Below are 22,196 nucleotides of genomic sequence, written 5' to 3' on the forward strand. Positions count from 1 at the left end.
TGAAGGGCGCCGTAGCTAGTGAAATACTGGGCAAATGTGACTTAGCATTGTACACAATCAATCGAGCACAATTGTAGTGCGGCTCAGAATTTTTGAGTTTTTCAAGAATCCTGAGCAGAATTGCATTGTAATGGGCAGTGCGTATCAATAGCTGAACGTCCTGCTCGTCTATTTCCTTATTGTCATAAAAAAATCATATTCATAAAAGTTAGCATGAACTTGCAGATTGTGCACCGCGATCTGGCCGCACGCAACGTACTGGTCGACCACAACAAGCTGTGCAAGATCGCGGACTTTGGCATGTCGCGCTGCGCCGGCGCATCTGCGCGTACGTCACGAGGAGCGCTCCCCGTACGCTGGATGGCACCCGAGGCACTTCTCTACAACGTTTACAGCCACCACAGCGACGTTTGGGCATTCGGAATTCTGCTCTGGGAAATTGTTACTCTAGGTGAGTCCAGTGAAATTTTAAACTAATATAATAATATTAATAAATCTTTATTGTTTGCAAAAAGATAATACAATTTGCTTAAAATTACCGTCTTCCCAGTTGTGCATTGTAAAATGTCAAAGAAAACAAACAACATATTTTAAGTTGACTAAAAATGGTGGTTATGCAACTAATGAGGGCAACAATTACTATTTTATATATAATTTTGTGTGTGTGTGTGTGTGTGAATTTGTGTTAAGTAGTTATGTAGACATTTACGAATAAGATTCTCAGTAGCAGTAGTAATTTGGGGTCATATACCCTTGTGATTACTCAATTTTCAATTTAGTCAATAAAAAAAATAAAAAAATATTTTGCATTATTTATTATTACCATTATATTTCATAAGTGCATTACCTACGAAATATAATGGAGAATAAAGACAGTCACAATCTAGTCCCAGGCTGGCTCACCGTTCAGATAGCCTGCAGATGGGTAACTGCTGAGCTATCTCTTAATAAAAGTAATCTTTTAATGTTGTGTTAAGATGTAGTAAACACCTGTCGTATCTCCTAAAATCTGTACTTTGAGTACTAAAGCTACATAATATATAATATCGACATGTTAATTATAAGATACTAGCTGACCCGGCAGACGTTTTTCTGTACATAATAAATAAAATATTGTTTTTTTATAAATTTGTCAATAATATTTCATGACATTAAGAATTATTTCGTAAAATTTGCTCCCTGTTGTTATAATGAAATTGTTTCACAGCAGAACTGTCAAACCGTGCGTCAAGAAACTCGTAGAAAATATGTTCATACAAACACTGAAAAAAGCAGGACTCCGCGCCGTGATATTAGCAAGTGAAGCACCGTTATACTAGTGTGTGTGCGGTTACGAGGGATACTAGTTACACAATTTTTTCTCCCTTAAATATAAATGTATGCCCACAAATACTTATACAGTATCGTTTTTACACTTTTTCACAACGCACGACGGCATTTTTAAAATGTTTTATTGAGACGCAAACTGATCTGTCAAAGACGATGACAATTCTCATAATGGCCGCCTATTGGCCTGTAGTAGTTTAAGTGTGAGCGTGGGGCTATGTACTTACACGTTAATCGGCTTGTTTTGGTGCTACACTGTTTTGTAAGGTGACATGGAGTCCTTATTTTTTTACTAGCCCGTGCATACAAAACAAATATTGGAAATAAAAATAATTATGGGTCCCAAATCGAAATAAAAACTGTCCTATTTCTCAAGTTAGACTAAACTGCACCCCATGAAGTAATCCCCATTACAATCCGTTCATTAGTTTAGGAGTTCACTGGAAACAAACATCAGGACACTGGGTTTATATATATTGAGATTGTCTTTTTGTATCCGTTAGTATGACAATTTACACCATTGTTGTGGTGTTTGTTAAGTAGCCACGTTGTAGATTAGATTCGATAATGACCTACGTACGTGAAGCCTCCACCAAAGCTATTGTTACGAACACACAAAGAACATGGAAACTAGCGCCATCTAGCGTCAACCAGTAAAACCACTCAAAGAACAAAGACAACCTGCCTACCTTTATATATAATATATATAATCTTTATAATCTCCATACACTTCTCTGTATTTCACAGTAGACGTAGAATTTCAAGGAATGTGCGCATAGATGTTATTTGAGCAATGTATAAGAGAAATTATTTAATGATCTTTGTGATTTTAAAAGTGTTTTTGTGCTAAAATCTCTCGCGTTTCGTGTGAGCTCTCTCCCACTGAGCCAGCCGTTCGAGTGACGTAAAGTTCATAAATCTCGATATGTCTTTGTTGTTTGTTTTATTTTCCTTACTACACTCTTACTTCCTTTATTGAATTATTATTACTGCTATTCACCATTTTTATTTGTAAGAGGGAGCAAATTGGCAAGAGTTCCACCTTCGCATGACACGCCACAAGTTAGGATATCATCCCCACCATCTGGATGTGTGGCGGTCCTCCACAGTGCGGTTTTTAAGGAGCTTTCTTCCACGTACTACAAAAATGAGCTTCCTTGTGCGGTGTTTCCGGGACGATACGACATGGGTATCTTCAAAAAAGCGCGTACACCTTTCTTAAAGGCCGGCCACGCTCTTGTGATTCCTCTGGTGTTGCAAGAGAATGTGGGCGGCGGTGATCACTTAACACCAGGTGACCCGTACGCTCGTTTGTCCTCCTATTCCATAAAAAAAAAGAGTTGTTCGTGATGAGGAATAGTGAGGCAAACGCCCATGGCACATTCAGCACCCGGCAACTCACCGTTCTATTCATCTCTGCCTCTTCTACAACTGTATCCAACATTAAATTCTTTTTACGTCTTCCCTTGCAGGATCAACGCCATATGCTGCCATGTCTGGTCGAGAAGTGCTGACAGCAGTGACTGAGGGCTATCGACTGGAAAGACCAACACACTGTAAGCCTCAACTCTACCGCACGATGCATTCCTGTTGGCATGCAGACCCGAACCAGCGACCCTCATTCGCCCAGCTAAAGTCCCAGCTAGCCGATTTGTTGGACAACGAGCCGTCTGAAGGGAACTATGTGGACTTAGACTCGTTTTACCAGGAGTCGTCGGTGTACAGCGACCCGTCGGCTATCATCCATGATGAAGATGGACTGTCCGCGGAGTACGATCGTGAGAGACGGGTGTTTAGAGAGTGAGTATATCATGACCATGGATTTGTAGACACAAGTTTTTTTTTAATGAAAATAAGGGATGAGGCGATCAGGACGTTCAGCTGATGGTAATTGATACGTCCTACCCATTACAATGCAGCTCAGGATTCTCTAAAAACCCAAAAATTATGAGTGGAATTACACTTCTACAATTGCGCTCGCCACCTTGAGACATAAGATGTTAAGTCTCATTTGCCCAGTAATTTCACTAGCTACGCCGCCCTTCAGTGCGAAACACAGTAATGTTAACACATTGTGGTACCCATAATCTAGCCGGCATCCTATGGAAAAGAGCCTCCCACTGGTTATGTAAGTTGTTCCAAAAAGAGTATACTCAATTAACCACTCGAAAATCGAATCGATGATGAAATATTCTTAGACTCTTATCACTAGTCGCTGTCATGTGATCGACGCATTTAAGTTTGATAATTCAGAGCAACAGTTGTCACTTCAGTTCAGAGGATCCACTTTTCCGTCTGTTTTTCCCTGTCCATTATAATATAATGAAAACTCCTTACTCCTCGCGCCAAGTAGGGCTAAGGAGTCGCTATTTGAACAATCGAAGAGTAAGAATAATGTACACAATATATTGTGCGTATACGCGAATCTATGCCGTTTTAGTCTCTGTAGCTGTTTCATTGGAGTATTTATCACTCACAACTCGGAAGATATACCTTTTCTAAGATCCTTTTAATGTTGTGCAAATCAAACGCAACATTTAAGGCCGTCAAAGAACACATTGCGAACATCAAACACAGAGACGACATGTCAGCGGTATGTCTACACTATACCTTTCAGATCATTATATTATCTTTGACCTACCAAAGATTTTGGTGGTATGTAGTTTAGAGAAAAGTCCATTTAAATAACGAACAACTGGACTGATTCATCTCCAGATTAAATCCCAAACATACATATAATCCAATTCCATCGAGTTACAGCAAATCACCACAACAACTTCCAAAGTTTTTTTTATGGAAGACTTGGTCACCTGATATTAAGTGGTTACCTCTGCCCATGATCTCTTGTAGCACGAGAGGAATCACAGGAGCGTTGCCAGCTTTTTAGAAAGGTGTGCGCGCTTTTTTTGAAGGTATCAGGTACAAGGAAGCTTATTCCACATTTTGTTGTGTAGTTATTTGAAGTATGACAATTTTTTTACTTTTTTACTTTCTTTACTCTTGTCAACCTCTGTCTGCCTTGAAAACGTTGTTATGAAAAGACAACGATGCATCTGGTTAAGTAATTAAACTCTTGAATATGCGTTCTGAATCCTTTAAAAGCTTTTTGTATAAGAACACTTTAAATGCTTATATTTATGGATTTATAATATAAATGATCTTAATCGCTCCTTTCAGATTAAAAGCGGGTCCCGCAAAATTCGATAACAGAGGCTTCAACCTGCGAGATGAGGAACTCCGAAACAAATTTGGAATCGGAACGCCACGCATGGGAGGCTTCGGAATTCGTGACACGCCCTTCGACAGAAATTTCTCCGAAGGCGACTTCAATGAACGAAATTTCGCCGAGAAAAATTTTACTGATAATAACTTTAACGATCCGAATTTTAACGAACGGAAAGATGGGAAATTGTCGACATCTAGTTTTCACAGAGAGAGGGAAAGAGAAAATCCTCTAGTTAGTAGAAATAGTTTTAATGGCTTCCCCCGAATTGGAGCAAGAGAAAATCACTTTCAAATGTCACCAGATGGTAGAAATAAAAGAGTACCTGAATTCGAATGCGACATTTAGTAAATGATGGGATAGAACCAAAGGAGTTAAAAGTTTTAATAATATTTAGAAAGTCGAAGAAAACGCTAAATAAAAATTAAAAGTTTTGAAAAATATTTTTTGTAGCAACAATTTATTAGAGAATTAGCTCCTTACCTTTCTACAATAGTTAATAGACAATTAATGAATTTGCGATTTTTCTTCAAATTGACTGAATTAAAAGTAAAGTTAGATCGATGACTTTAAAGCAATTTATAATAACTCATGACATAGGCTATTAATTAATTATAAATTGCGTGTAAATTGTAAATATTAATTAATTTATAACAGTATTCATGTGCAGTGAAAGTCGGGTGTAGTTGTTAGCTTAGTACTGTAAATATTCTAAGTGTTTTAATAAAGTTTACACCGTGTGATTTATTCATCTTTAGTTTTCTACTTATTAGTACTTAATATTATTTAAATTTCTACCATGCATCGTTAATACAAAAGCTTCGACATCTTTAATACCAGAAAATTTATTGAAGTAGGCGTTACTTTGCGGAAATCCATAATTATACAAATGATTGTTTTCTTTAGTGTTAATTCCGCCAATATTTGTCTTTAAACAATTCGACAAGTGTTTCGCCTCTACACGAGGCATCCTCAGGACGTGTTGTCTCGCCAAAATCTGGCACGAGACTCGTGGCGGAATTAACACTAAAGAAAACTCAAATCATTCGTACCTTTAATACCAATCAAAACTCCTCTTCTTAATTAAATATTTTTCAAAGTCACAATATTATATTTCATAGAAAGTAAAAAAAAAACTAGATTTTAATATGTTTTCTAGATTATTTTCATTAGACATATTTGATGTTAAACAAATACTGTACGTTGTATGCAAAAAAAAGACACCTGTTTTGTAAAACAGTGACCTAACAATAGCGACGTCTAAAATGGAGTTAATGTGTTTCTATTACAAAACAGTGTTTAGCTTATGTTTAACTGAAACGTCGTTAAGTACATCATAAACTGAAGTGTTCAGGAACAAACGGAACGGAACGCAATCTTTGTCAGCTGTCATCTTTCTGTCATCATAATAATATTCTAAATCTTCTGTTCTGAATGAATACGATCTATCAAATTCAAATTAAATTATTTATAATATTCAAAATAGGATTCGAAATCACTTATTGAACGTCAAAAACTACCACAAAATAGAGTGCCTCGGACCTGAGAAGAACGGGCGCAAGATACTTAGCGGGCTTTTTTTTTACAAAAATTTGGATAACAATGTAATATCGTAGTATAAATATTTATAAATAAAGAGCCTGAGAGTGTTCGTTACATTCCCAGTCTATGGTATCATTAAGAAAATGGTTTATGCTGTAGTGACCAATTTCCACACAAACGCATAATATTATCATCATATACATCGCCCAATAAACGACTTACTAACTCGACTTAACCGAGTAGATGGCATAACAAGTTTATGTTTGTTTCTCGTGTTAACTAATTATTGTCACAGTTTCTAGCAAATTTCTTAATGTGCTTATCCGTAAGATACACCTTAAACATTAATAATTGTAATGATTGTAATAAGAACTTTTTTAAAACAAGTGTTCAACACAAGTTTAACTTTTTTGTAATACCACAGATTATGTTTAAATTTCAAAAATAGTATTGGTGCATTTCTTAAAGTATTTACTGCCTTTCTTAATTAATCTCAAAAGTTATATATTATGTATGTTGTAGTTGTTTACAATGTTATTATAACTAAATAACTTTATCTTAATAAAACAATAGAAGCAATACATTATTTACGTCAGTGGGTTTGTTATTAAATAGCGTGGGTTTTCAAAAAGTTAATAATTAAATTATTTTGACTGTACAAGAAAATATCTAAGCTAAAAACCCGAACATAGCCTTAATTTTAAATTAAAATAATTAAATTATTTTGACTGTACAAGAAAATATCTAAGCTAAAAACCCGAACATAGCCTTAATTTTAAATTAACATATATATTTAAAACTTGTTAACATTATTTATGCAATATATATATAACAAGTGTAACGCGCAGTACAACCTTAGATCATTTATACATCTAGAAATAGATAGATAGTCGAAAAAAAAAATTTACAACTACCCTCTATTTTGAGCAATTCACGCACACTAACACAAAGTGTCATACAAATCGCAAGTGTAAGTCGTAGCTTGTCACTCACACTAAACTAATATTCATGGCCTGTTTTTATCGGATGTCTAACAGCAAGAGACTCTATCTAGGCGTATAAATTATCTAAGTTAATATCGTCGTACTTAATCAAAAAATTTAATATTTTAATGTATTATAATTATGTAAATATAAAATATAATAACAACGTAAATAAATTAACTTCTATAAAATATTATGTTTGATAGAAAAATCTCAGTTATATTACTATCTAGTCTAAAACATAAAACTAAGGGATTGTGTATAAATGAATGTGGATACTTTTAAAGATGTAATATTTTATTATGAAATAAATTTTGTGAAATTATTATGGTTGTTTTTTTAATTTAATAATTTTAGTTATAAAGTACATGAAACATATCATACGAGACGGTTGGTCACCACGGAAGATTATGCCCAAAACCCCCCAAGAACACTCATACCAAACAAAATACAACGAAGGAAAATAATCATCTGTACATAATATCAAGAAAATCTATCTTGGATCCAAATGGATCCATATAGCTCTGGACAGAGAAAGATGGAGACTTAGAGGAGACCTTTACCAGAGAGGGTACCTGATACAATATACTGAAACATAAATATTATAAATAAAATGAATAAAATATATAATACATAAATTAGAAATAACTATAAATTAATCTGATTAAAATAAGCAGAAACTTAATACTATTATATAATACCTAGATATAATAATGATAAGTTAAAATATAAAAATTAAGTATAAGTAGAAATTAAGTAGGACCTACTTGTAAAAGTTTATAATCAAAAGTAATATTTTACGTATATGTAAGTAGTAGTATTTGTTTTTAATAATGGTAATAGTTTATTCTAATAGTAAAAGTTTATATGAAACAGAAAATAAACAAGGCTTAAATAAATAAATTTTTAGTTCCTGTGAAAACATTTTTAATATATACAGAGAAAGCTGCCTTCCAATAGACTAGATACTTCATCGTAAAATATACACATTTAGCACATTCAGTAAATTTAAAAACAGAGATAATAATATATAAATGAAAAGTCACATATTATATTTCAACAAAAAAATAAATATAAAAATACAAAAATGAAAAATTATTTCTGTTTTTGTTAATTATTTTAGCTTTTTTTATACATCTAAATATATATAAATTACGTGACACGTTGTTTGTCCGCGATGGAATCCTAAACTAATGAACGGATTTAATTGGGGATTACTTCATGAAGTGCAGTTTAGTACATTTTGAGAGATAGGATAATTTTTATCTCGATTTGGGACCCATAATTATTTTTATTTCCAATATTTGTTTTGTATGGACATATTTTCTGTGAGAGAATGTATTAACTCACGGTTTGACAGTTCTGCTATGAAACAATTTCATTATAACAACAAGGAGCATATGTTTCAAAATTATTAAGTATTGATGTTATGATATATTATTGACAGATTCATAAAAAACAGTATTTTATTTATTATGTACAGAACAACGTCTGTCGGGTCAGCTAGTATATTTATATATCATAATGGAATATTCAAGCAATTTCGACGAATACTAAACTTATTATTAATTACAGGTTAATTTAAAGCTAAAGATGGAGGCCGCTGAAGTGATGGTGGTAGCTTAAATTTATTTAAGAGCTCATTATAACATTTCTGATTGCAATGAAACCAAATTATACATGTAACACCTACATTGACTTAGTCATCTTGTGTGGAGCAAAAGTACATACTATTTGGCTCACGACAGGTGATACACAGGCTTATGTCGTTATCATAACATATGATGGATGGATACGATGACTAGTCCATGTATCATGCTCGTGAATAGGCACTGCTTGTGAACTATCTTGTCATCATCATCACCAGCCGGAAGAACAGAGGGAAGCTCCTTTGCACCGGATGTCGGCTAAATTATGGGTACCACAACGGCACCTATTTCTTCTGTGAAGCAGTAATGTGTAAACATTACTGTGTTTCGGTATGAAGGGCGCGGTAGCTAGTGAAATTACTGGGCAAATGAGACTTAAGATCTTTTGTATCAAGGTAACGAGCGCAATTGAGTGCCAAATACAACAAACTTTTATACAAAATTCAACACACAACAAAAAAAGCCGCTCTAGTTGCGCGGACGTTTTAGTAATATAATATAATAGATCTGCCTCGCTGATATTAGCAGTGCCCCGGCATCATTCAACAGCGTTCAGGAGTAGTTTTCGATACAGATACCAATTAGACAATTGAAAAATATTCATAATCTTAGATTAAAATATAAAAAAAAACTATTTTACATTCATTATATAATAATTAACCTTGATATGCAATGTCAATAAGATTGACTAACATATAACTGTATCTTTATATTGTATATTTAATGTTTACAAATATATTATCTATATCTCATTTTTTATACTAATGTACCTTGTGCCACCTATAATATAAGTATTATGTATATTTAGTTTATTTATTTATTTATTTATAAAGGCTTACCAACTACATACAATTTATTAACTTATGCACTAAGAATTAAACAAATATAATAAAATAGTTTAAATGTACTTAAATTATAGGTAGGCACAACATTACTATAAGAAATACATGTGATATTTTAAAATATAAAATCTATAAATTTTGGAGAGCAATATAAATTTGTTTTTTAAAATTAAGAAAGTTTGAAAAGAAGATATCAGTGTTTTCATCTATATTAAAAATACAATTATATAATTGTAACATTAGCTGTAGGAGAGTTTAAGTCATAATTACTATGGTGGAATTTAATGTGCATTGGGGAAAAAGTACTAAGCCGACAATTGAAGGCAGGCACATGCAAACCGATTTGTGATAAAAGCGAAGGACAGTCCATATCATAGCTTAAAAGTTTATGTAAACACAGCAATTGTGAAGCATTTCTACGTATTCGCAGAGACCTCTCTATTTGAAATGTATTTAATCTTTTCTCATAGCTATCATTACGGATATATTTATTTGCAAAAAAACTTAACTTTGAAAGAAACTTTTTTTGTACAGATTCTATTCGTGATATATATATTTTGTGATATGGGCACCAAACAGCTGAGTTATATTCTAGATTAGATCTGACAACAGAGTTGAAAAGTATCTTGAGTGGTAAAATACTTCTAAAATCTTTCGTATTACGGAAAATAAAACCTAGCATTTTAAAACTCTTACGAACAATGTGATCTATATGTTTGTTAAATCTTAAGTTCACTATCTAATATAATGCCTAAATCTTTAAAAAAAATTTTTTTTCTTTTTTTTTTTACTTAAAATTATAATATGATTTAATAGTAATTATAATTATTTATTTACAATTATATTTATTTTCTACATATTCATCGAAAAAAATAAAAATAAAAATTACAATGGGAAGACTACAACAGCTGTTTACTCCAAAATGTCACGAGGGGCTGCTGGAAACCAGTGTTGTGTTGGTGTCTTCTGCACTGACCAACAATATACTGAGGCAGCTTCTTTTAGCAGGGAATCTCGCGCCGAACTGTGTTCATTTAATTTTTTTGTTTATATTTTAATAATTTTTGTTACATTTAATTTAATTTATTACTTTAAGATTTATACTGTAAATTGAAGGTGGGTTTTTCTATTGTTAATAAAGTGATTATATTCTATTCTATTGTAATGAATTCAAATTCAAATATTTTTATTCAAAATAGGATATGATATCACTTATTGGAAGTCAAAAACCCATTCTAAAATTAATTCCTGAATCCTGAGAAGATCCAGCGCAAAAATCTCAGGACGCTTCTTCTTTTTTATAATATTAGAATTTACGTAATAAATTTATTATTTAAATAAGCCTGACGGCGGTCAATCCAATCCCAATCTGTGGTATCATTAAGAAAGTCATTTACGTGTTTGAATAATCGTGGGTACTCTTAAAACGTATAATGGAATTAGGGTCTTTAATATATCGGAAAAGAGAAACCAACCAATTGAACACTAATAAAACAAACAGTTACAAAGAGTAGGAAGACAGTTGCAATAATGGAAATGTTGATAAATATTTGCGGTGTACCGACTATCCATTTAGTTGATACTTGTTGCTTTTACTGACGCGGAATTGATTTAGAAGATTAATTTTACGTCTGCAAAGGTGAAAGAGAGTCCCGGAAAATAGCCAATAATAACTTAGTACTTATGTCAGCCACTAATGGTTTAACAGTAGCATAACACATATTCTCGAAGATAACTTTAATATGACTCAAAAGTTATTAATGAATACACTAGCCGTTACCGCCCGCGTAGCTGGGCAAATTTTAAAAGGAAGGAACGTTGGAATTCAAAAAATAAGTTACCATAAACCATCTAGGATAAATTTTGCATCGAATGGTGGTAGTTTCATGTCGATACGATCAGTGGTTTAGGCGTGAAAGAGCCTCAAACAAAGGCCATTTTCATTATATATCTTAATATACTCGTATATATTTATTTTGTGCGTCTGTTGTAACTGAACTCCTTCTACACACCTCCCTTAAAGCCTCGCCTAGTATCGGGATACTGGGTCTCGAAATCTCGAGCGATTGCCAATTCCGTGGCCATCTGGAGGGCAAAGCCACATTGGCTTCGAAGAAACTGGGCGTCATAAAAAGAGCACGGCAATACTTCAACCCGGCCCACATTCTAGCGCTCTACAAAGCGCAGGTCCGGCTTCACATGGAGTATTGCTCTCATCTCTGGTCTGGCGCACCCCAGTATCAGCTCGATCCATTTGACCGCGTGCAACGCAGAGCAGCTCGAATTGTCGGGGACCTAGCGCTCTGTGAACGGCTGGATCACTTGGCGTTGCGTAGAGACGTCGCGTCATTGTGTGTCTTCTACCGCATTTATCACGGGGAGTGTTCCGAAGAGCTGTTCCTGCCGCCGAATTTCACCTTCGCACGACACGCCACAAGTTACGATATCATCCCCACCATCTGGATGTGTGGGAGCTCATCATTTAAAGATCTTATCACATTCAAGAATATTATTTTTAACAGTGAAAGAGCGAAGTCTGGATCATCAGAGTTCAACGAATTTGTAGTGGAAGTATATCTGTAAAGAATGTTTCGAAAATTTTGCAACTTCGTAATCCGACGTGACAGATGTGTTATCAATGTTTAAATTTAACTCAAAAATTTTATGTTTCACCCTTCCGGCTTCTTCATTTATTATTTTCCAAGTCGTTTTTATCACATTTTTTATACATAAGACGAACGAGCAAGAGGCTCACGGGATGGGGAGTGGTGAGACTACCGCCCATGGACATCTGCAACAATAGGTGACAAGAGATGCGTTGCCTGCTTTTCATGTGGGAGTATGCACTTTTATTTTTTGCTGGTAATTGATTCCACAAAGTGGCTGTGCGATAGCCTAGAAGTTTCTTGCAAAACGCTTGATTGTGGAATGCCAGCCGTCAACGTAATGCGGGTGGTATTTTGCATTTTTACGTAATGTCCGGTGGTGGAATTCGGCCGCTGGAATCAATCCGAACAGCTCCTTTGAGCACTCCCCGTGGTAAATGCGATAGAAGATGCAGAGAGAACCCACATCCTTACGCAACGCCAAAGAACCAAACTGATCGGGGATGACTAGTCGATAATTCGAGCCGCTCTTCGTTGTATGCGGTTAAATGGAAGAAGCTAGTACTGGGGAGCACCCGCCGAGAGGTGAGAACAGTACTCCATGTGAGGCCGAATTTGCGCCTTATATAGTTGCAGGTGGTGGCTTATAGTGAAGTGCTGTTTCACCTTACTGAGTACCTACTTTAAGCTTTTTAGAGGCCAGTTTGGTGTTCTCTTGACCACAGAACTGAACGTGGCTCGATATATCGACGCCAAGTATGCCGATATAGGCTGTCGCAGTTAGAGTTATGATCTCGAATCGAGGGGAGACTTTTTAGCGGTGAACGCACAAATTTCTGTCGTTTTGCGTTTGAATTGGACTTAATTTTGCCGGCCCCATTCCGAGACTTTGCAAAGCATAGCCCCAACTTCAGACACAAGTTTGTTCCGGTTCTGGTCGACGCTATCGCGGGACATGTTGGCACGGCCGGTATAAGAAGCATACCCTGTTACCATACCATACGTTAGAACTATTATTTATTTTATCTCGTATATACCTAGAGTTAGCTATAGTGAAATCTTTTTTTAATTTTTTAGAAAACCATCGTACATATTATTGTTTGAACTCATCACTACAGTAACATTGTCGCTCCGCATATAAGTCATACAATTTCGGTTACGTATGATTTAATTCTATATTCGAGTTCTGCTAAGAAAGTTTCACTAAAGCGAAAAACAGTTAACTCCTGATCGTATTTTTTGCGTGTAGATCAACAAAATGGGTATCAAAGAAACCTTCAGCTTGAAAAAGAGATATATTCGGATAATTTGTTTATTTCGTAGAAAAAAAAAATAAAACGATGATATGTTGTAATAATTGTTTTTAAGTCTCAACTTTTATGAAAAACCCTATTTTAGTGGTTTTTACCATTCACTATCTTTGTAACGCTGCATGATACTGCAAAGTGGGTTTTATATTAGATAGTTCCGAATTTTTTAAGAAAAAGTGTATTTTTAACTCAGTTTGCCAAAAATCGATACTTAGTCGGTTTTACCATTAATACGACGATATTTTGTTTTCATTATCTTATTTTGTGTGAATGTGTCAGTTTTTCTTCCAAAATAAATTCATTTTCATTTGATTTAATTTAATTTCATAATTACCACCATTTCAAAAAAGGTTAACTTTTACCGTGAAGAGGTGGCAAAATTTTTAATACCACTCTTTTAAGTCAATATTTATGTATTTAACAAATTTTTAAATACACTTTATGCTATGAAGGGGTGCTACCAAATTACTCAAAACTTCCAATAAGTGAAAAATAATGTCAGTATTTTAAGCGAAAATAGAAATATGATAAATCGTAAATAGATTAAAATTAAAAAAGGCGGTCTTTGATGACAGAATCATCCAGCCACCACAAGCAGCGTTCACGTGCATGTCGCATGACCAGCCATCGCTTCTCTCCACAACTTTTTATAGAAGAGAACACCCCGACGACTAGGAATAAGAATTTATTTCCAAATACGAGAATGAGTTAAATAAGGATTGAGGCTAAATGTGTAATGGACACTTTACGCTCTCAACATGTGAGCGATGGCTAGTTAGTGTGTCTTAATGTCTTTGTAAGACATTCGTACCAACTGACAAAAGTAATTTGATTAGAGTTGATTAGATTAGAGACTTTTTAGCTACAGCTTACAAACACTTTTTTTTCTAATATTAAATTTTATTTAAAAAAAAGATAGCTTAAGTAGGTAATCGGAGAGCCACAATACATCCACTCCCGCCCAACACCTTAGGGAGGAGGGGATGGCTGAAAAACAGTGCTGCATGGAAACATAAATCCATGATTCCATGTCAGGTGGAGCTGAGCCTTTTCCTTTTGCCTTTTGTTTCATCGCGTATCCTAATTGTTCATTTTATATTTGTAATGGCAATAAAGAATTTATTATTATTATTATTATTAAAAACATATTTTTTAAAAACAGCCCAAATGCTTATTACTCTTAATATATTAAATGATGTTCTCTAGATAAATAAATGAATTCACAAAAAATACTTTTATAAATTAATTTTGTACCAAAGACCAGGTTTAAATGAAGGCATCACTGTTTTTAATAACATATATAATAATATTATAATAAAAGAGTGAAAAGAAACATTACGGATGTTGGTGTTATAATTATTTATTTATAATTATGAGGCTTCTAATATATACACATACATAACGCCTCAAAATTACTCAGGAATATTGTGTAACCGCATACCACTAGATAATTCAAATTATAAAAGTTACGCCGAAATTATCTCCTTATACACAAGCCTTGACAAAAAGTGAATAGCTTTCGTAACACTGACGCAACGAACTGTGAAAGCATCTCTCGATAACTCCAATCATTGATCCAAAACTGTTAACAATCAATCACTACACCAAATCAACAGCAAACCATTCTTTATCAACCTCGCTTAAGATACAAATTTCAATAACACAACAGCAAATAAAACTTTGTTATCAAACAATACTAAATAATTGTTTACGTAATTGTAATGGCGATAAAGAAACGATGCATCGGTATGACCTGGTGAATTTCGCGGGTCATTATTGTGACCCTAGGATGAGAGAAAGTCGCGAGATCCGGTAATACTTCATAAGTATGTGAGAGCCAAGAGCAATATGTTCACGCGTTCATTCTACGTCGGAGCAGAAAAGTGCACGCGCGTCCGTTATGTCCGTATAATCATTGTTTACATGTGAACAGTGAAATAAGTGACGAATGTAGTAATCTGACTCCAGCACCATGAAAGTCGTTATATGTCTTTTAATCGCGTTAGCGCAAGCTGAAGATTTCGAAGACATGGAGTTTACAGACCCACAGGAAGTGATGATAGCACAGGAATCCCAACTACATGAAGTATCCCAGCCCGCAGTGACCATCGTGAAACCAAATGGTGTAACGAATTCGCACCGGCCACAGTACGATATAGATTCTATAGAAGCCAATTTTGACTATGATGCGACAAAGAAAAGGGATCTGGTAAAGAATCACCAATACAGTAAGGAAGGGATGATACGCGATGCGGTACTACGCGCTTTAGAGAGGAAGGACCACGTTGGGAAGTTTGCGCAGATTGTTCCCATAATAAGGGCGATGTCAGGAACTCAAAGAAATGCCCTAGCGTCGCTGGTAGCTTCGCAAGTCACAGTTCCGCCCGGAAGACAACCACTTAACTTAGCGCAGGTATTTATTTTGCATCAATAATGATAGCTCTAGTTATTAAGGTCAAGGAACTTGAAGTAGAGTGTTAAATAGGCTAGTTGGCACGCTTAAGTGACCACGCCACACAATGCGCGTAGCATGGCACGCTATAGATAACATGTAGAAAACTAATTATTAGTTTACCCTAGTTACCTAATCCTAAAAACTTAAATGTTCATACGCGTTTTGCTACATCGAGAAATCTATTATAAGCCATGATTTACTAGAAGCGAAGTATCGTACTAAATAATAAGTTATATACGTATCATGTTTAATAATAATAATATACAATATAACTAGCTGACCCGACAGACACTGTTCTGTAGATAATAAAAAGAAATACTGTTTTATTGGAATTTGCCAATAATATTTCAAAACATCAAGGATTAAGTCGTAAAAAATGCTCCCTGTTGTTATAATGAAATTGTTTCACAGCGGAACTTTCAAACCGTGCGTCAATAAATTATCTCATAGAAAATATGTCCATACAAAACAAATATGAAAATAAAAATAATTATGGGTCCCAAATTGAAATAAAACTATCCTATCTCTCAAGTTGGACCAAACTGCGCTCCATGAAGTAATCCCCATTAAAATCAGTTCATTCCTTTAGGAGTCCATCGCGGACAAACAACGTGTCACGTAATTTATATATATTAAGATTTAACACGTATTAAGTTAGTGCAAATAATTCACCAAAAGTTGTGTGAGACTCCTACTGATATTTAGAATCGCGTTTAAGGCTAGGGACCGAACCAACGGCCTTGAGGAATCGAGCGGAGCTAGGTTACCTCTCCCGTACAAGATCGCCATTGTTTTAAATCAGAATTAGAAGAATTTTTAATTTATTACAAACATAATACAATTTTCTTTACAAAACTATGTCATGTTAAACAGTTTTGGTGTACAATTACTAAATTTTTGTATAATTATGTAAATTTAATGATTAGCATGGCTGCAAATGTAAGAGTTAGGGGTCTTTCGGTGATTTTTTGCACTGCATAAAAAATAGAAATGTAATGAAAAAAAGAAATTTCTTCTCATATTCTCTAGTTTTATTTTTTATTTTATTTATTACACTTTTTTGTCACCACATTAACAAAATATAACTTAACTACTAATATACATAATTACATGATATGGTGCAAATGGAGGCCGTCTCACTATATAGTGATATCTTCCAGGCAACCATTTGTAATACAATAAAAAAGAAAGACAGTACATTAAAAGGGTAAGAAAAGTGTCAAAAATATAAACACACATAATATATACTATACTAAAATATAGATAAATTTATAAGAAAGTAAAATAAGTAAAAAGTCGGAACAATAATTAACATTTCAGAATTGTTGAATTATGTTGATGGATACATACAGATAGATTCTATCAAATAGAGGACAGATAATGTTTTTTTAGTTGATTTTTAAAGGATGCATTAGCATCCTTTAAAAATCAACCGTCAAGCACAATCATTAGATTGTGCTTGACGGATAGTAAGCGGCAATTGATTCCAAAGAGTGATGGCATTAATGGTATAGCTTTGTATAAACCGTCGAGAAATGGTTTCAACTATGCGCTATTTTGGCGATTTCTTGGGATAGCAGCCTTTAACATCTAAATAATGTATTGCAGTCACATTATCTTAACAGTTTAGAATGTTGCAAGTATTTTTCCTTACGTGTGTATTAAACTTTTTAAAAGAATATTTTTATGGGATTCTTACATTTATTATTTTGTAAAATTATTCGGTGTCACTAACTATTTAGTTGAGAATGATCATATTTCAATAAAATTTATAATGCATTCCTTAATAACGCGCCCATAAGCTCGGCGCATATTTTTGTTTTTTGATTAAATTTTATAATTATGCATTAGTGAATCAAAACGAATGAGTCCAAATCTGCTCATATGAATTTCACATTTACGGCCGTTCCCAATATACTATCTACAGATAGAGATAAATTACTACCGTCTACTGTCAGTAATTAGCTGTCGATAATCTGAAGCTGTCCCAATATACCCGATAAGTCATTCATATCGCCTTGTATTGGGACGCGTGAATTGCAATTTCGATACAAACTTCTATCGCTGGTAAGCTATAATAAGTCGTCCCATTGACAGACAGCGTGTACGTATAAGGTGAGTTACCGTCGATAAGTTTATTGGGACAGAAAAGTCAACGATAGTTACAATTTTTATCTCAAGTAAGAGATAGACTGAATATTGTGTCAAATTGAATAACATTCAAATACCTCAATGCGAGGAAGTACGATACTTGGGTAGACTCATGGACAGAAGTCTGACATAGAAAAACATATTTTCAATAAAAAAAACATATTATTATTATTACAAAAATGTCACGACACTCAAAATTGTCACTCTATAATCAATTATTTCTACAGAAATCTACTAGCTTTCATCCCCAAATTCGTCCGCGTGGGATACCTACTATGGGCAGCATTTTTTATTTGTGAGGATACTTTGCAAACAATACAAACACAAGCAGCTCTTTGACGCTGCCGGCGCGGCAGTCTTCTACGATACAGCAGATATCACTTGTTATTGTGGACAGTCTCTTTAATAGTATTTACCTGTGAACTTTAATCTCCTATTTTATCCCCATATAGATCTAAGTTTGATGAAAGCTGCTCGAACAAATAAATGTTTATAAATTACTTCTTTTCAAGTGCCAAAATACAAAGTTTCATGGTAAAACCATGATCTCTGAAAATGACTAATTCTTATGCCAACTTTCATCCCTCATTTCAACCTGTTCATGCCTTTTTTTAACCAAAATTGATAGCTTATATCCATTCCCAAGGTCTAGTCTATTTTTGTACCAAATATAAACAAAATCGAAATTCGGAGTTGGGCGTGAAAACGTGAAGTTCCATACATACGAATTTTCATCCCTTATTTCATCCCTACACTATTCGAAATTTTAAAAACGCTAGACAAAATATTTATTTATCTAATTCTTATCAAGTGCCTAAATACAAAGTTTTATGGAATCATCTTCGATAATGACGAACCTCCATACAAACCTTCATCTGCCATTTCAACCCCTCCATTTATTTTTTCATTTATTCGTAAGTCCTTTTAAAAACTCTATTCTATCTTTGCATTAAATTTCATTGAAATCGGTTGAATGGTTTAGGCGTGAAAGCGTAATATACAAACTTACATTCACATTTATAATACTAGTAGGGATAATATTAAGGCCTATGTGGTCCTATGGCGTTGAGCTTTGGAATTGCATCAAAATGCAATTCCCCATAGCTCAACTCAAACCTGGAAATCCTCCAACGCTTTCAGTCTAAAATGCTCCGGATTATAAAGAATTCAACTTGGTATAATCACCATCAATTCAACTTCACCTGAAAGTACCAATGATCAAATGGGAGCTTCTTAATAAACTCAAGTCTTACGCAAAACGTATTAAAGACCAACCAAACGCACTCGCCAGATATCTGATGAATAAAAGTTCTTTCAACAGACTAAAGAGAAAAGCCCCTCAAGACCTCAACCTGGACACTGGACTGGTAACATTTCAAGACTAATTCGAACTGTATAAGCCTTTAACTAAACGCCAAGTGATCAGGCAGATTGCAAGATATTAAACTAAATATAAAAACTGTAAAAATTTAAAACAATAATATGTTTTATATCAAAATGGCACAAACTCTGCCGCTCTTTCTGTTGTGAAAAAAGAAGAAACGGACTCCAAACACTCCGAATGGAATATTCTCCTACTGATGGTTCTGCACACGCACTGAACTGACAGTTCTTTTCCTTCTTCTAACTATAAAGTTTAGGACATAGATGCGTTAAAAGCTACAGTGACTATGTAATATAATAATTATTATAATATGATCCTGTGCGTGTGGTGTCGCACCAGAATAGCACCACCCCATTTCCTCCCGTGGCTGCCGTAAGAGGTGACTAAGGGATACATAATATGGAATCACCATCAACTGCGATCGCCAACCCGTCTGCCAAGCGTGGCGATTACGGCAAAACCCCACAAAAAACATGATGACACTATAAGGCCCCGGCACCCAGTCTCCGGCGGCCCCATGCGCTCGTGGTGGCCACGGTAGCGCCCACATAAGCGACGGGGCAGGGGGTGCTAAGAATCCCCGGCTGCGTGCTGTTAAGTGTTAGTAGGCCCCCGCAAGATGGACCGAGGATCTGGTCAAGATCGCCGGAATACGTTGCATGAGGGCAGCGCAGGGCTGAACATCGTGGAGATTTTTGGTGGAAGGCCTTTATCTAGCAGTGAACATCTTCCGGCTGATGATGAATCTGATTCTGTTAAGTCACAAGTTTTTCCTAGATAATAAATCCTCATATCATATTTAGCATCAATACATATATTCATTTTTGCATACGTCAGCTACATTTAAAATATAGTATATAAAATATACTATAAGTTGTGAAATTATTTTTGTACATCAATTATAATTTAATTGAAACATTTTAGGCATTAAAGCGGTGCTCGCAATAGTAAAAAGTGTAATAAATATTGTTTTAAGCACAGCTGGAACATATTCCATTCCTTGCTAGAATGAAAGATTAAAATATGATAATATAATATATTATATAGCCACGGACGTAATATAGGCAAAGAAAACAAAAATTGCTAGCATTTAACTTTCTCGCGTGCTTACTGTGGTTACTTTGAAAGTTATTAAGTGTGATGCAATACGGTTTTAGTATTAGTGTAACTAACACCTCATTTAGATATTTACTTTTAGTAATACACGACCTTTGCATTAAATGGTTATAATTTCAAAAAAAAAATTGAAAATTTTTTTTTTGATGCAGATTTATGAATTAGTAATATATTATCCCTACCTAATAATATAAGTTTTTTTGGTACGCTTTCACGCCTAAATGAACTTATTTTGATGAAATTTAGTACAGAGATAGACATGAGCTTGGGAAAGGACATAGGCTATGTTTTATCGCGAATAGGCTTGGCGGGGTTGAAATAGGGGGTGGAAGTTTGTATGGAAGATATCATGAAACTTTTAAATATTTGTTGTAGCGTTTTTAAAATTAAGATCTGTGTGGGGTGAAAAAGGGGGATGAAGTTTCTATAGTTGGTAGCTTATAAAAATGTATTAACTACAGCAGTTTGTAGTGTATTATTTGCAAAGTGAGTATATTAAAAAATATTAATGCTGCCCATAGTAACTATTGCACGCACACGAAGTCGCGGTTAAAAGCTAGTATATAATATATATTATATTAATACAGCTGTCTCTCACATACCACTGCAGATTATTATCATAAATTATGGAAAGTATGATTTCCATTTTAGTGTGTATCGCTCTCTGTATTGTTAAATATATTTTAATAATTTTATGCGCACCATAATCATTTTTATTTAAACATTATGAAACACTATTAAGATGCTCTAGTGATCACGTCAGAGATAACCACGGCGTGCTAAATTTAGCTTTGTGTTAGGACAAAAGCAAATAAGTACAAGAAAGTGAAATCGTTTGTAGCAAATTATTTTTTTTTTTTTGATTTCAAATGCCGAATTAGTTAATCTGGGAGCAGGAAATGCCTATGCATAGAAATCATATACTTCGTATTCATATTAATAATTATTTCAAGACATTTTCGCACAGGATGCCGGCTAGATAATGGCTATCACAACGGCGCCTATTTCTGCCGTGAAGCCGGTCTGAAGGGCGCCGTAGCTAGTGAAACTACTGGGCAAAGGAGAATTAACATCTTATGTCTCAAGGTGACCAGCGCAATTGTAGTGCTGCTGAGAATTTTTGGGGTTTTTCAAGAACCCTGAGTGGCACTGCATTGAAATAGGCAATGCGTATTATTCACTGTCAGTTGAACACTCTGCTCTTCCATTATTTTCATTTAAAAAAAATGTGTTGTATCAAAGGCTTGTTCAACGTATCAATGTTATTTAGAGAACTTTCCTAACAATTGGTCGCTTTATCTCGACATCTAAATTAACTATGCTTTGTCCGACCATGTCTACTGCTACAGTTAAAAAAAATGTAGTGAAGGAGAAAACCGAGTCGCTGTGATAGCATTAGCCAAAGCAAAAGTCAAAGTAATTTACATCCATACTTAATTGGCTATTGACAGGTACAATAAAACCTTCTCTGTTCGTGGCGGACAAAGATCTGGCCGTCAGCCGTTTTCGCACTAAAAATGCAATCAAATTGATGCGATAGGATGAATTCCATGTAATTGTATTCGAAAGCAAAATATTTAATCTCGGATTAAATTGAATAAACTCCATA

General features: G+C 34.5%; 2 protein-coding genes across 3 annotated transcripts in view; both read left to right on the plus strand.

The window, feature by feature from the left end:
• LOC126970296 (mucin-4-like) overlaps positions 1-6,781 on the plus strand; it is a 148,711-nt gene extending 141,930 nt beyond the window's left edge. The window contains exons 6-8 of one of the 2 annotated variants that reach the window (XM_050816135.1): positions 226-451; positions 2,799-3,126; positions 4,504-6,781. In XM_050816135.1, coding sequence (XP_050672092.1) covers positions 226-451; positions 2,799-3,126; positions 4,504-4,897 — 948 coding nt within the window. In that variant the 3' untranslated portion in view covers positions 4,898-6,781. Of the gene's footprint in view, positions 1-225; positions 452-2,798; positions 3,131-4,503 lie in introns of those variants that run through there. The other variant, XM_050816143.1, reaches the window with a different exon arrangement.
• Positions 6,782-15,351: 8,570 nt separating this feature from the next.
• The window catches only part of LOC126970828 (neurotrophin 1), a 30,936-nt gene continuing 24,091 nt past the window's right edge, over positions 15,352-22,196 (plus strand). Inside the window, exon 1 of the mRNA XM_050816973.1 lies at positions 15,352-15,894. Coding sequence (XP_050672930.1) covers positions 15,511-15,894 — 384 coding nt within the window. The 5' untranslated portion in view covers positions 15,352-15,510. The remainder of the gene's footprint in view (positions 15,895-22,196) is intronic.

Source organism: Leptidea sinapis, chromosome 1 (genome assembly GCF_905404315.1).
Source record: "Leptidea sinapis chromosome 1, ilLepSina1.1, whole genome shotgun sequence".
NCBI lineage: Eukaryota > Metazoa > Arthropoda > Insecta > Lepidoptera > Pieridae > Leptidea > Leptidea sinapis.